The sequence below is a fragment of the Diceros bicornis genome, chromosome 4 (genome assembly GCF_020826845.1).
Source record: "Diceros bicornis minor isolate mBicDic1 chromosome 4, mDicBic1.mat.cur, whole genome shotgun sequence".
In the NCBI taxonomy this organism is placed as follows: Eukaryota; Metazoa; Chordata; class Mammalia; order Perissodactyla; family Rhinocerotidae; genus Diceros; species Diceros bicornis.
Window position 1 is genome coordinate 90,008,369 of NC_080743.1, and position 16,256 is coordinate 90,024,624.

Consider the following 16,256-nt stretch of genomic DNA (forward strand, 5'->3'; position numbering starts at 1 on the left):
CATACATATATACACACACACACACACACACACACACATATATAATTTTTTTTCTTTCTAGTTTGCAAACACAATAACCATCTCCACATGGGGCACTTCTTAATGAGGACTGATCGCTGGAGTCCCCAAATGACTGCCCTGCTGAGTCCCTCCTACCTACTATTCATCCCTGGGCACCGATTAAACTATTAATTTGGGAGTGACACTTCCCCTGCTAGAGTCATAGGCCAAGACTCGGAAATTGTGAAACGTGTGGAGTTAAGTGAGGGAACAACACAGTCCCGTGAATGAAGTTGAATGGGCATGAGCTTCCATTCGTGTCATTCCTAGAACAGAGCCTACAAGGCAGGAAGAAGGGGTAGCATGACTTCTCTGTGGCTACACATAAGCTATGTGTAAACTGAGGTCTTGAGGATTTGCAAGCCAGCACCTTAAATGAGTCCCAAATTCACAAATAGAACATAAAACATGTCCTGGGCCCCTGTGGGGCTCTCCCTCTCCCCATTGGTTTCCTTTCCCTATAAAGTTTCTGGAGTCCCCAACAGAAGCTTCACATTGTTCCCATCATCTCATAATCCTGGAATTTGTCAGTCCTTGATTGACATCAAATTTGGAATGTTATTCCCTTCTGTTCTTTTGCTCTTCCTAGCACTCCCAAGCCTTGCAACATCAAGGGCTCATTTGCTTATGGAGAAATGAAGGCCCAAAGAAGGGAAGGGACTGTCATAAAATCATGTGGTAAGACTAGATGAAGCAGCCAAAAGCGAGAGGCAGGGGTCTAGACATTGAGTTTGCTGCCACTCCAATCACCCGACTTCCTCTGCCTCCACAGTTATGGCTACACAGAACCAGACACGGCCTGAGAGTCATTCCAACCAGAATTTATGGTCAAATCCGTCAACAGTGTCTGTCTACTTGGCAGGCTGGCAAAACGACAGAACCCTGGAAATATTGGTTTGTTTTTATTTTCTGTGCTCTCTCCACTAGCTGCCACGAATACAGACCATAAGGATAGGGCAAGCTCTGAGCAAAACTAGGAAGCAGGTGACATTTTAAACTCATCTCTCTTGTCAGCACCACTTTTTCTGCTTCTTATGCTCCCCAAAACTTCCAGATGTCTACATTAGGTTGCCATGTCAGCAGGGTCCTGGTGTATTTTTGAATTGGCAAGGTCCATAAGAAAGTACTTCTGGTATAAATAGCTGATAATGACTTAAAACATTTCTACTTCTATTAATTATTTATTTGCTATTTAAAAGAGACCTCTGGAGATTGTCAAGACTTGAAGAGAATAATTCCTAATGGTGAAAGTTCAGACAACATGACAAGGCATCGGGGACTCATTGTTTCTAAGTCATTGCTTTGAAACCAACCTATTCCTTAGAGGTAGACTCCAACCTCAAGTCTTCCTAAGCTGTGTGCACCTGTTCTTAGCTTTTGACCAAAAGCTACCACCCAACTAGTTTTCAGAATGTATCCCCCTAAGAACCATCTCAGACAAGATAATATTTTAATAAAGGCTATTTCTAGAATAAACTAGCCATGCTCTAATAAACCCCTAAATGAGACCATGTCCATGACCTTTTCCTTTTTCCCCTATAACCCCATGAGAGCAAACAGTTGAAAAGACTCAAACAGCTCATTATGCCTCCCAAAGCAGACCTGTCATTCACTAGGCCATCCATCATGGGCCAGGAGAATCAGAATCCTCTCCAGTGCATTCTCCTCCTTCTCTCTTATTTCATGGACAAATCATTCTGGGAAAAGGAAGTTGGGCAAGAAACCTAGGGAACAATTGAGCAGCTATAATTCTTTCCTTGCTTAAGAAAACAAAAACAGATTCAACGTTAATTTGCTAAATGGCTTTGGGGAAGAAGATAATGAAATGAAGAGAAATGCAATACATATTTCATTTCCATAGTGCCTTTCCCAGCATCAAGAAAGAACACTTCCCATCATCCTGGAGCAGTAAAAGGAAACCCTCTGCTAAAAATAAAAGATGAGAAGCCAAAGAATAAGCAAATGCTTTAACCCAAAGCCCCTAGCAAAGGAAAGGCAGGAGCCCTTCACTTTGTGAGGTCATCAAAAGGGAGGTCATCTGAATGTTCTACATAGGACTGAGCAGGGGAAGGAGAGGCCTGGCAGGCTATAGGGGCCCAACCCAGGCAGAGGAGGAAGGGAATGGGTTGGCATTTCAAATCTGAGCTCCAAATAATTGAAGCAGAATAGGAATTGGTAAAGCAGCAGCAGTGATGGTTCCAGGGAATAATGAAGCATGAAGTCGAATGACGGATAATAGAGATGGAATGATCCTTTTACCAAGACCAGGCTTACAAACTGATTACAGCAGGGATGGAGTGCCAAGGCACTGAGCTGTGCTCTGGCTGCATGCTCCTGCACTGGGGCTTGGAAGCCTTATAATCCAGCCCCAGCTCTACCTGTAATTTACAGTGTAACCAAGAAGAAACATTCTCACACCTGAGTCCCAACATCTCCCAAATGGAAAACACAGCCACTTCCTCCCAGAAATTCTCTGGGGATTATTCAAGTCATAGAAGTGAAGTGCTATGGAAAAGTTGCTTTCCTTTCTACCACACCCCTCTATCCCCCAACCAAAAATCCCATGTCCATAGTGAATTCTCCATGGACAACAGAGGGTGACTCAGAAATCCTCTGTACATGACTTAGTGATGCAGGCTCTATCTCCTCGGTCAGCAGATTCACGTTTTCAAGAATAGCTTTCTAAGGTTAACGACATCTTCTGTGCCACAGCACAGGGGTTCCATTGAAAGGGGGCTCTGAAGAGGTGAGGCAGCTGGGGTGAGTCAGCTTGAGATAGCATTAGCCCTGCATGGTACCAAAGTTCATAAATTGCAAACAGAAAATTATGAGTTATTTGGTGATAGCTAATCACTGATTTTTCTCCCTGGATTATTTATTTTTGTAGCCCCTGCTTCAGAAAACAGAAACTGAAGAACAGAGGCTATGCAGAGACAACAAAGGTGACTTAACTAGTATACATGTACATAAATCTGCAGGTCTCTGTGGGCCCTGAGGCATTCCAAATCAAACCAGATATACATTATTCTTTGATTACTCATTTCTTAAATTACCTGATTTCCTTCTTTATATAAGCATGGTTAACAAAACATTGCAGGTATGTTAATTATGTATATGTGCACTTTTATGTTAAGTATACAAGGGTCAGAGGTGGAACTCCAACTGATTTCCACAATAACAGCCTAATAGTAAATGTTTTTAATGCAAAAGGTAAATTCTGTTTACGAGTTGTTGCCTTGAACACAGAATCACACAAGAACACAATGTGTGTGTTCATTATTTTTTCTTGACTCAGAATTATGTGTTCATGCTAGTTTGCTTTAAGTAAATAGGAAAATGCAGATTTATGCAGAAAAGAAAAAAGGAAAGAGAGAAGAAGAGAAAATCTGGGGATGATGCTGCTCTTGACAAAAATATTTATTTTTTACTTTAAAAAATAATACTCTTTTGAATGGTATAATCATTTAAAAAGTTAAATCATTTTAAAATTTAGTTATATAATTCAATGCACATTAACCTTTTCCAAAGATTGCCTTGCAGAAGGTGAAATACACATACACACACATTTACACATATATAACCATATTTTACTAGACCTAAATTGCTAAAATGATTAACTCTCAATTATCCAACATTAAGAAAAAAAATCAGAAGACAGATCATTTAAACAATAACCACAAATTCTTTAGAGTTTTATAGATTTTTATGATTTTCTAGAAAACAAACTGATACTACTGATTAAATTTCAGTTTAATGAATACTATAATAATTACAGTTGAGCCATGGAGAAGGTGGCTCAGGCTTAGGAATAAGAGAAAATAAACTTGGGAATAAAACATGGATCTGGATCCTTCATAAAATGGATGTGGTATGTCTAGATAACGGAGAATTGAGAAGACATTATCTGGTATAAGGCTGTTTAGCCAATCCATCTACCAAGAACTGGAGAATGTCTATGAGAAGATCTTGCTCTTGGACGTACTGCTGTTTCCTCATTCTTTTTTCCTGCATACAAATTCCTCACATGCCGCTTGTGGCCTAACCTGTCTAGTAAGTTGAAACTACATAAATATAGTGTGTGGCTCTATCAGGATATGAGACACATGCAGTTAGATACTTATAACTCCAAGATCTATGCACACATTCAACTAGCCGGGCTAATGTGTTGTGGTGGACGGCTCCCTGCCTCCTAGAATCCACACCCTTGTGTAATTCCCTCAACTTGAGCACGGGTGGGTCACTTCTAACCAACTGAATATGGTAAAGGTGACAATGTCACTTCTGACTATGTTACCTAAGATTGAAAGGTATTCTTGCTGAGAAACACTCTTTCTTGCTGGCTTTGAAGAAACAAGCTGCCATGTGTGAGCTGCCCAATGGGGAGGGCTATGTGGCAAGGAACTGAGCGCAGCTTCTGTGCAACATCCTGCAAGAAACTGAGGCCCTCAGTCTGGCAGCCTTTTGGAACCAAATGCTAACAACCACATGAACTTGAAAATGGACCTTCCCCACTCAAGCCTTCAGGTGAGAACACAGTCCTGGCTGACACTTCATTATAGCCTTACAGAGGACCCAGTTAAGCCTGGCCTAGAATCCTGACCTCAGAAACTGTAAGAGTATAACTGTGTGTTGGCTTAAGCTGCTAAGTATGTAGTAATACTTTTACATAGCAATAGAAAACTAATACACACATAAACCAGGCTTTCAAAATTGTAGTTCCTCTTTCTGGCTTACCTGCACTTCTAATCTTCAAGAGAGTAGAATATTTTTCTCAGATTTTCTCTCTTCTGAGGAGTAAGATTCTTTTTGTCCGGGCTAGCACCCATAGGAGCTGGGTCCAAACTTCTCTTTTTCTAGTGACCCCAAATCCTCTGGATGCTGCCCATAAAATTCCCCTAATCTAGATAATTCATTTCCTGAACTTGCCCAAAAGTCCCAAGTATCTTTACAACTCCACTCTTTATCACTTACTCCATAAAATATCACCAGATCACCTGCATTATTTGGAGCCCGCATCTATACTTCTTGGTTCCATGGTTTCCTCAAAAAAAATATGCCATTTACATAAACATATCTAAAATATACGGGCTTTTTAATTATTCCAGGGCCAGTTAAACTCTTGTTACCCCAATCCAAATATAGTTTGAGGGAGGGTGGCAGGATTTCTTGGGCAGTAGTAGGCATGGGCATATTTCTGAAACAGTTTTCCATTCATTTTAATGGAACCTTTCTTCACTAAAAACAAATTTCTTGGATTCTAGTCTTAGTTTTGATCATCTCAAATAAAGTGAATTTGTATACTCTGAATCTTAGTCTCCTCAACTGAAAAATGATTCCTAGCATATTGTGAGGCACTTAATAAATATTTTTTTAATGATGAATAGTCTATCTCTATATACAGACACACACGCACACAGACACACACACACAACACATGCTACATAGAATAATTAGTTTTACAAATCAATTTACACTAAAATTTTCAGAAGCCTTTCTTCTACTTGAAGTAAAATACAGCAATGTATATACAATATGTACACACACACACACACACACACACACACACACACAGATCTACTGCATTAGACCTAAATTGTTACATCTATCAACTCTCAATTATCCACAATGATGAAAAGGATCTAAGTATGACTACATATAGCGAGTGAGAAAGAAAGTGTGTGAGAACAAGAGAGGGAAGAAAGAACCCAGGTTTGCACATGAATATTCATTTTAAAAGCTAAATATCCTATTTAATTTTATACTGGAATACTTGGCTTTGATCAACTGTAGTTCAAGGTAAACCTCAGAACCACTATAATTTTATATTTATGAGTAGCTAGTACTTGTTTTCCATCTCAATCAGGATGTGTATTTATACTGAATAAGCTAATGAAGTATTTATACTTTATGTTTGCCTTGGACTTAAAATAAGTCTCAAACATTAAACAAAGAAAATATGCATTTCCAGTTAGGTCAATCTATTTAGAAGTTATATTGAAAAGTGGTCGTAGTATTAAAGCCAGGAACTTAAAATCTTACCTGGAACATAAAAGGCAGAGAGAAAAGGGGTTTCTTCTTGGTTATTTGATAAGACCTTATCTGCCAGTTATCAACTTGTTGCCTCTCAGTTCCAAATCCACCCTTCATTGCCCTGCTTTGTGATACTAGAGATGGACCACGTAAATATTGCTCCTTTGGCACTTAGCACGACGTCACATTTTCCCAGTAGACGTAACTGGAGAAACATTGCAGGAAGAAGAGGATTCTTTTCTTGATTCCTACACGCTTCCTCTCTTTGCTTCCGTAGCACTTGATGTCCAACTGAGCTTCAGTCCAGTGGTGCTCAAACCCTAGTGAGTTTCAGTGACACCCTGCACATCCCCACAAGCTCCACCAGCACCCTAGCTGGCTTCTCAACAAATCTCAAAGGTACCCCAGTGAATGAATTCCCAGAAAGTTTCAGTGGCACCCCAGTGGGTGGCTTCCCATCAAGTTTCATCAGTACCCACTGGGTGATCTCCAGAAAGTTTCAGCAGCACTCCAATGGCAGCTTTCCATTAAGTTCCAATAGCGCCCCAGAAGGCAGCTTCCTAACGAGCTTTGATCAGCACCCCAGTGGGCGAGTTCCTGATTGCCAGCCCCAGCCTATGAAACCTCATACTTTTCTGCCATCCAGTGTGCCACTACCTCACCCTCTCCAAGGATAGCTGAATCACAGCCTTAGGTGGGGAGCCTCTTCCACATTTGTTCCTACCTTAGATACTCTTCTTTCATCCCTAAAAGTAATGGTTGCTTCCTTTATCCACTACTCTTCTGTTCATTAGGGTTTTCTTTATCTCTTAGTAGTTAATCCTCTGTTACTAGTTAATAATTATTTATACTAAACTTTCCCTATTTTAATTACTGACTCCTGACTGGATGCCGACTGACACAGAATGGAACGGGAAATGGTACTCTGAAATAGATTCACTAAGATCGGATTTGGGGATCAGTTCAGTTGTGCCTTTGGGCTTGAGTACAATGCTGAGCTCCTTGTCAACGGGAAATGGGATGCTAGCAATCCACGACATGTAGTGGATCACAGTGAACAAGCTATCACCTCTGGCTGATCAGGATGAAGAGCCAACTGGAAACAATACCTTGTGAACCCAGTGGCTGCTGTATTTGACCATGGGTGACCACTTCTGAGCATGTTACAGCAGCAAAAGAGAAGAAAGCACACCAAAACCAGGAAGAGAAGCCCCTTCCTCCTGCAAAGTTTCTCCAGAACCCTCTACTGACAAAACTTAACATTGTGCCAGCCAGCAAAGGATAAATATTAATAAAATCTGTTCTAGAATTACAAATTAGGGTAATGACAGTGGATTTGGAGCTGAGAAGCAACAAAGTGACTGATAACTGGCACATCTTGTAAAAGGGGGATGGTAAAAATAAAGATGGGTAATGCCGTGTAAACCACCTCGGGCTGTGCTCCTGCTTGGGGTTAGAATGTGCTACAAACTCCGCATGTATCATTCTCACTTAATCTCAAAAGAATACTATGAGGCAATTTCTCTCCACTTCCCACTTCAATACCAACAATACAGAAAAATATGAAAACTCTTATCAATACCAAAACCAAGACTGACAGCCAAAATCTGTGAGGATCTCCTCCTGATTTCAAAATGTATTCGAGTTGAATTGAGAAACATCATTGGAAGCCAAAGCATGCATTTTTTTTTGTTTTCTGAAAAAAAGCAAATGAGGAATAGAGCCATACTAAAAGAAGAGAGGAGAGAAACAGGTCATTCTGTCCTCACTCTCTGGCCCATGTAAAGACCAGAAAACTGGGCACTGCTTTTCAGGGGCCACAGATCTGCTCTCCACCCATCAGTGCTCATCAGTGCCCCCTCTCTTCACTCACTTCAAGACTTCAGGTCAGAAAGTATAGGGTCTTGGTGGGGTGGGGTGGGAGTGCGTGGGGAGGGAGGAAGAACCATTGGCAAAGGGCATTCAATCCCAGGAGATAAATGCCACAAAGGTAAACATGCTACAGATTCCTAAAGAATACCAAAGGCTTGAGGACCAAGAGATAAGTTTTCAGAATAAAAGCTTGGTGTAGTTTTACACAGTGAAATCCTACTGTCTTTGTAAACAGTGTAGTGAAGTAATGTCCCCTGGGCTTATTGGCAGTGAAGACAGAGAAAGGTTAAAAATGAAAGAAAGGCAAATATTTATCACACAAACACAAACAAAAAGAAAGCAGGGATGGAAATTTTAATTCCAGACGAAGTAGAATACAAAGCCAAAAGCATTTAAAGGGGCAAAAAGGTTGGCAAGAGAACCTTAATAAAGAGATCTTAATAAAGATAAAACAGTCACAAACAGTTATACACCTAACTACGTAACATCAAATTATAAAAAGCCAGAACAGTTTGAAATACAAGGGAAAGCTGAAAGAATCACAATTGTTTGGAAGGCTACACTGCATTCTCAACCTTTTATAGCACAAGTAGATAAAAAAATCAATAGAATGGAAAGTGCAAGTGCTGAAAACAGATGAGTAGTCAGAAGGTTCAACCATCGTCATCAGCCCATGCCCTGGAAAAGGAGATGCTGTTCTTCGTCTTCAGAAGATTCTACACTGTGGGATCCAATGGATATACCATCAGGTAGGGTCAGAGAAGTAACAATAAATTTTTCTATTGTGTTCATGTGACTGGAAAAACAAAATTCTGTTGTAGGAGAAATCACATGCCTATCAGCAATTCTTGCCTATCAGTAAATTCTTCTAGGCTTGACCTTGTGAATTTCCAAAGTAGATAATAAGAGACCTGATTATCTGCAAGCTAATCCACTCAATTACGCAAATTAACCTATTAGTGCCTGATTTCTCTCTCTTGGACACACTCCAAATCCCACTGCATTAATCAAAAAGATGGCTCTCACTTCCCAAAGCCATCAACACAATCCTGGGATGGTTGGGGGTCTGCCTGATACTCTAACTCATGGAATGCTCTGGGTGGGTTATGCAGGACATGTCCCAAAAATGGCTAGAGCTGGAAACAGCTGGAGAGTAAGAATGAACTGACCTCTTATTGAGCACTGGTGGCTGAAACTAGGAAAACTAAACTTGGTTTTCAAGACTAAAGCGTTCATTATCAGAAGACTAAGCCCAACTGGTCATAAACTGGGTAGCTATCGCAACAGAATGCGAAACAAGATGATGAGAGAGATCAAAGTCAAAGGGTCCAACGTAAGGATCATGAACATCACTGGAGAGCTAGACTTAGGTTTATCAGCTTTCAGCTGAGATTCTGTGGGCCAGTCAGGCTGGTTTAAAGATGCAGTGCTATAGGAGGGATAGGACATCGGTCATTAATAGTTAAATAGAAAATAGATAACATATCTTCTACTGCCAGGCATCTGTCAGCTCTTCCTTGCCAGTTTAAGTATTAATGGAACTCAGGTCATAAGGGGTAAGAAGGAGGTAGCCAGGAATCCCTCTCACTATGCCCAGAATTTGAGGGTTTCATATTATGGTCTACTCTACATATACAACTGTGATTGATACACAGATGCAAAAAGATTTCCATCCTTTGAGAGTAAATAGGGATTCCAATTTTAAATCTGTTCACAAAGAAAATACATGGGATCTATTATGTTCCCTGTTTATCAAAATTTACTACATTGCACTGATTTACTGTGCGAGAGGGAAACGCCAATTTGTATGGCTTCTGTCAGTCACATGTGGTTTGGAAATGCTTATGCATTCCAGATACATTCTGTGTAAACTGGAGAATCATATCCTATTTCTACTGGTTTGCATGCATGCATTTAAAACTTGTTTTTCTCACAGTGCCAAATGAAAATAAGGCAAGAACTAGCAGCAGTGATCACAATTAATCAACTTCTTTGTCAAAACTTCACAGCTGTGATGGCAAGGGGAATTCTTGTCCCTCAGGGCTAGAGAGGCTGTGATTTCTATTTTTTTGATTTGCTTGTTCCGTTCTGTTCCATGGAACACTTAGAGATAAAGTCTATAACTGTCATTCAACACACAGTTTCTGACACCTACTACGTGCCAGATCCTCTGCTAGGTACTGAGAGATACCAAGCAAAATTCCCACTGTGGGGAGCTCAGAGTTCAGTGGGAAAGAACAAGTAAATAAATAGTTACCACCCAATGTGATAGACGCTTTTGTAGAGTGTGGGTTGTGTACAATGTCTTATGGAAACAGGGAGGGAATTTACCAAAACTTCACAGAAGAAGGTGAATCCTGATGGTGTAGTATGAATTGAAGTGAGGAAGGACTGGAAGGCATTCAAGAACGTAGGAATATTATGTGCAAAGATGTGAAGCTCATCAAGAACATGTTTCAGGGACCTGAAAGAAATTCTGTATGGCTTGAGGCCAGAGGTAGAGCCAGTAGAGAAAATAATTTGAAAACACATGAGAAAGAGGCAACAATCTTAGTAAAAAATGTTATTTTAATAGTCTACATTCTTATGTTACTATTTGAAGATGTTTGCTCACTAAGAAAACTTAAAAGTTGCAGATGAACTAGCTCACGTTACATTGTCCGTTATCCAGACTCTATCCCTTACTGTTTCTCCCTTCCTAGATGTTAGAAAATACCTGGCACATAGTTAGTGCTCAGTTAACATAAACTACTATTACTGCATATGGCAGATGGCCTCTAAGATGGTCCCAAATGATTCATGCCCTGATGCAAACCCATCCCCTTAAGTATGGGCTAGACTTATTGACTCATTTCCAGTGAATGGAATATGCCAGAGGTAATGGTTAACACTTCCAACATTATGTTATTAAAAGGCTGTGGCTTCCCTTTTGGGCAATCTCTCATATACTCACCCTCTCTGGCTCTCTTTCTCTCTTGGATCGTTAGCGGCCATGTCATAAGGACACTCAGGCAGCTTATGAAGAAGCCCAGGTGGCAAGGAACGGAGCCATGCCTATGTGAGCATGCCCACTGCCAGCACCTATGTGAGTGAGCTTGGATGCAGATCTTCTGAGGCCTGCCAATAGCCACATAAGTGAGCTTGGAAGTGAATTCTCCAGCTCCACTCAAGCTTTGAGGTAACTGCAGCTTCGGCCAACAGTTTGACGGCAAGCTCATAAGAGACTATAAGCTAGAGGCACCCATGCATCTGTACGCAGCTGAGTTGCATACAGATTCTTCACCCACAGAAACTGTGATAAGCCACAAAATTTTCGTATAATTTGCTAGACGGCTATACTAATACTGTCTACTCCTACTCCCTAATCAAGGCCAGGCTTCTGATACACCTAGGCTGGGCATGGTGGAATCGGAGTTCCTCCTTGGTGATGGAGCATTGCCTGGAACCCCAACTTTTGTGACTAGGATCCCAATCGCCTGACATCTCACTCCTTGAGGGAACAAACCCTGTTGTTACCTATGGTCTCTCTCAATGGATTAGACCATTCACAGAATGAGTCCAGCCCAACTGCAGCACAGACTATTATGTTTGGCATGCTTCCTCCCCCACTGGGGCCAACCTTGGGCACATCAACACTATGAAGTACAGTCCCTCTACTAGCTACAGCTGAGAGTCCAGGAAACCTCTACGTAGATGATGACAATCACAGATGTCCCCAGAAAGACACATGTAGCTAATGTATTCCTGATTTCCATATGTAACTCTAATTGATTATATAACATGCCTTAGAAACTAATTGTCCAACTTTCTTTATACACTGTCCAGGTGGGAACAAGTGGAAAAATATACATTGCTTAGGGAACATTGAGTTTTTGGCAGAGAATTTTTGGAAGTTTACATAACAATGTTGATTTGAAAGCAGTGGTTTTATATGTAAAAACATTTTAAGACCTTGTAAAGAGGTTAAATATTTACATTAAAAATTATGCTCAGCTAAGGAAAGAAGAGCAAAATATAAAACCCAAGTGTGCCTTCTACAAATTGTTCTTTGCTTGTTTCTTATGTCTTTTTAGTAGTTCTTAGACCAATTTTCTTAGTTATTAATTAAGCACCCCCTGTATATACAGTGCTATGGAAATGATAGCAGTACATCACAGCCATCAGAAAGAGAAAGACAAAAAGGAAGAAAGGGGACTTTGTACCTCTGTCCCTGATGATTTGGCCCCTCATGCTCTGGGATGCAGTTATTGGGAGCTGAAGGACTTATGTGGGAGGATGTCCTTAGAGCCACCGCTGAGATGCCCACCAATGAGGATGAGAAATTCAGCAGCACTGAGGTGGTACGGTGGAACAGGACATTTGGGTGATGGGTCACATTAATAACCAGAGGGTTATGTTGGCATGACAGTTCATAGGTTCCTGAAGAGAAATAAGGAGACGAATAATATTTTAAGCCATTCATGTAGTACTGTATTTCCATATCTAGTATTCATTTTATCTTCTCAACAGCCATGTGATGTAGGAAGGTCCCAAATATCAGAGACAGACATTAAGCTGACTCCTCAGATTGTCCTCTAGTGGCCCTAAAGGGATAATTGTCAGACTCACCAAGGGAGTGGTTGTTTCCACTGACATCAGTCAGGAGGAGGGTCACTGTTGGCCGCTGATGTTCCCCAGGTACCAGGCCATCAGATGTCAAGAAAAGGAAAACTGCCGTGGCCACTCCTGGTCTACTGAAACACACCTAGGCATAAGCACACACATGTATGAGCTGTTATTTCCACTGGGCTCTCAAGGCACGTGTCACACTACTTTTATATTTCTCAGATAGCTCACCATTCATAAAGTAAGAGCTTCCTTCTCTTTTACAAATGAGAAAAATAAGGAATAGGCACAGAAAGATATCCAAGGTCACACCAGAAGTCAAAATTAGATTGAAAGAAAATAAGTTTCTGCTATTGAGCTTCCCATCGTTTTCTGAACTTCCTACCTCAACTTTTTTATTTGAACCCGTCTTTCTTTAAATTTCTCGAAAAGATCACTCAAAGAGACCAGTGCTGGAGAAAATAAACCACTGCAGAGCCAGCCAGTATCTCCGTATCTCCAAAATGAGAGAAGTGGACTCGAGATGATCACCAAGCTACTATTTTGTTCTGAGCTGTTCTAAGCCCTGAACTGGCAGAGCTAATTATCCCTCCCCATCTCTCTGTCTTCCCCCTAACATTTTTATCAGAACCTCCCACTTAGCATGTCCACTCTGACACGGGCGAGAGGCTATTGCAGAGTCTGTTGCTTCTGAGATAAGAAGCTGCCAAACTGTGTATTCTTATGCACTTCTCCTGGAGCCCAGAGCATATATACCCTGTCCGTGGCTGGAAAATGAGCCAACACTGAGGCACGGGAAAATTCAGTTATTTATAAGGCATATTCCTAGATGTTTAGGCTGATTCACAATAAAACAATCTTTCAAAGTAAACTATGGAAGTTTTGTCCCTGGAAATCCTTTAATATAAAAGAAAACATCTTAGAGAAGAGCTTATTTTCCACACTGATATTATCTGATACAGTAATTCTGGTTTTGTTTTATTTCTTCTAGCTCAACATTACTCTTAATTTCTGTAGAGAATAAATCTCAGCCTCCCTACTGTGACATGGGTGTTACATTATTAGAATCTGGTGCTGGAACTTACCAAGTTCTGTGTGCGCTTCTCTAGCTTTTTATCAGGTTCTGAGGGTAATGGAGCCCTAGGAAACCGTCCTCTATAAAAGCAGGGACAATAACTAACAGCAAGGACCTCCCCTAAAAACGGGGAGCAGGAAAGTAAAACGTGTTTTCCATTTCACGAGAATTCTTTCTTGTCCACGGACCGATTTTTCCTGAGTCTTGGCGCTGTGTTTACAGAGTGTCCATTTGCACTGCGGGCTTAATTAGGGTGATTTTATGATTTCCTGTGGTCAGTGCAGCACAACTCTCCCTTCTTCCTTTCCTCCTTTGAGGGAAAGAACAGACACACTTCTTTTTACAGTGTCTTTTTTTTTCACCTTTTCATTTCCCCTCTTTGAAGACATAAATATTCCTTCATAACTTAAGAAACATCCAGACCCATAGGTTATGGCCTGCAATACGAGGTCCTTTGTCCCTGGCTGGATGAGGGCTAGACATGAAACAAGCCATAAGGTAAGCAAGAGCCTAATGCAAAGCCCTCAACTCCAGCAGCAAAGACATCAAAGTCCCCTGGGAACTCCCACAACCTCTTCCCTTCCATATACCACAAAAGAGACCTGAGTACTGGAAGAAAGTTCTGGTTGTTTCCTGAGCCAGGAACAGACAGAGTCCAAACAAGCACCTGGTGGCTTTATCCCAACAGGCCTCAGACTTGAAGAGTGGGGTGGCTTCAATGAGGAACAGGAGGGCTCAGTCTGCCCACCTTCTGCTGGGTCCGAAAATAGACACCGCCCACCTGAAACTAATTAGTAGGGGTAGGTCTTAAGGCATGGATATCTCTGTCCTGAGGGCCTGTGCCCAAAACTTTCAGCTCGTTTTACATTTCCTAGCAATGTGCCTCCTTGCTCTAAGGGTCTTTGAATACCCAATCTCTTTGAACCTTAAAGTTTGCTCCTGGTGTCAATTTCTCTGTGCCTTGATTTGTGGGAAGCAGCTATGACAGGATTTCCAGGCCGTGACTTAAGTAGGAAAACCACAGATGAGACTTGTGTATCCACAAGGATACACAGGCAGAGGAATGTTGGGATACACAAACCAAAGAGAGACACGGGTTTGATTAAGGCACAGGATGCCAAGTTTTGGGCACTTCCTCTCACAGTGACACAGGAGAGGTAACCAAACTTCATTCTCATCTGAATACCAAATATGCCCCACAACAGCAACCAGACACAAGGAAAGTATAAACTCTCTCATATAACTATTGGAGCCTCAAAGCAGAGACTAGCGTGAATCTGCACATACAGGCATAATTAAACTGAACTGGGGTGCAAGGAACCGAGTAAGTTCACTATTCTGGAGAGAGTGTTGGCCAAACAGAAGCCTGGGTTTGATTCTCAGCTCCATATTTACTAGCTGGGTAAATCTGAGCAATCCATCTCTCCTCCCAGCCTCGGGTTCCTCTTTCCCACATCTCAAAAACAGACATACGCCCTATTTCACGTGGCTACTATGAGGATTAAATGAAATCATGTGAAAGCACATACAACAGTGCTTATCGAGTAAGAACTCAATGTTCAATAATTCTTACTCTCAAAAGGAAATATTTTTATTCTGTTTGCATTTCAGGAAGACAAGGGTAAAAACAAAATTTTTAAATTAAACATACACCCATATATTTTTGATACATAAAGAATTATGCTTTTCTGAAATTTATAGACTAAAAAATTTCATATATGCTATTTTAAATTGGCACTTGTAGAAATGTGAATTGGTACTCCAGGTTTACTTCCATAGGAACTGTCAATATTTGAGGCTCTTGGTATAGAATGTATCTCTATAATTGGAATCTATGACAAATATATTTTATAGATATATAACTTTTAATAGACTTTTCAGAAAATTCAGTTCAATGTGTATTCGTTAAAAACCTACTTTTGCTGTACATATAGACAAAGAAACTTCTAGAACTGGCAGTATAATTAGAATACTAAAAATGTATTCCTTATTCAAACAAAGATGATATATTTTTTTTTTTTTTTTTTTGTGAAGAGATCAGCCCTGTGCTAACATCCGCCAATCCTCCTCTTTTTTTGCTGAGGAAGACGGCCCTGGGCTAACATCTGTGCCCATCTTCCTCCACTTTATATGGGACGCCGCCACAGCATGGCTTGCCAAGCAGTGCGTCGGTGCGCGCCCGGGATCCGAACCAGCGAACCCCAGGCCGCTGCAGCGGAGCGCGCGCACTTAACCGCTTGCGCCACCGGGACGGCCCCCAAAGATGATATTTTTAAAGGTGCTCTTTCCACAGCCAAATCACAGCTATTTTCATATATATAATAATCCAGACTATTTTTACTTTATATTAAATAAATGATGAATTTTATGTTCCTAGATGTGAAAGACAGGTAGTGGCTAGAGCAGTAAGTTTGGCAATACGAAGCTCTACTTACTCTACCCCGATGCCACCTTTGCCACTCCTAGTGTGACCATCCTCTAATCACCATACCAAATGTATTATGTGAACAGCTGCCCCCTTCAGGACAAAGAGCACCAGATGCATCTGCTGGGGCACTACTCAGATCTGAAATGAGCACCAGGCACGCCCCAAGAGAAAAATCCAAGATGCTAA

At 41.0% G+C, this 16,256-nt stretch overlaps 1 protein-coding gene across 1 annotated transcript in view; it reads right to left on the reverse strand.

The window, feature by feature from the left end:
* Nucleotides 1-16,256, reverse strand: part of PAPPA2 (pappalysin 2) — a 266,866-nt gene that overhangs the window by 84,508 nt on the left and 166,102 nt on the right. Inside the window, exons 12-13 of the mRNA XM_058540002.1 lie at nt 12,571-12,706; nt 12,165-12,381 (exon numbers count right to left, since the gene is read on the reverse strand). Of these exons, the coding sequence (XP_058395985.1) occupies nt 12,165-12,381; nt 12,571-12,706 (353 nt within the window). The remainder of the gene's footprint in view (nt 1-12,164; nt 12,382-12,570; nt 12,707-16,256) is intronic.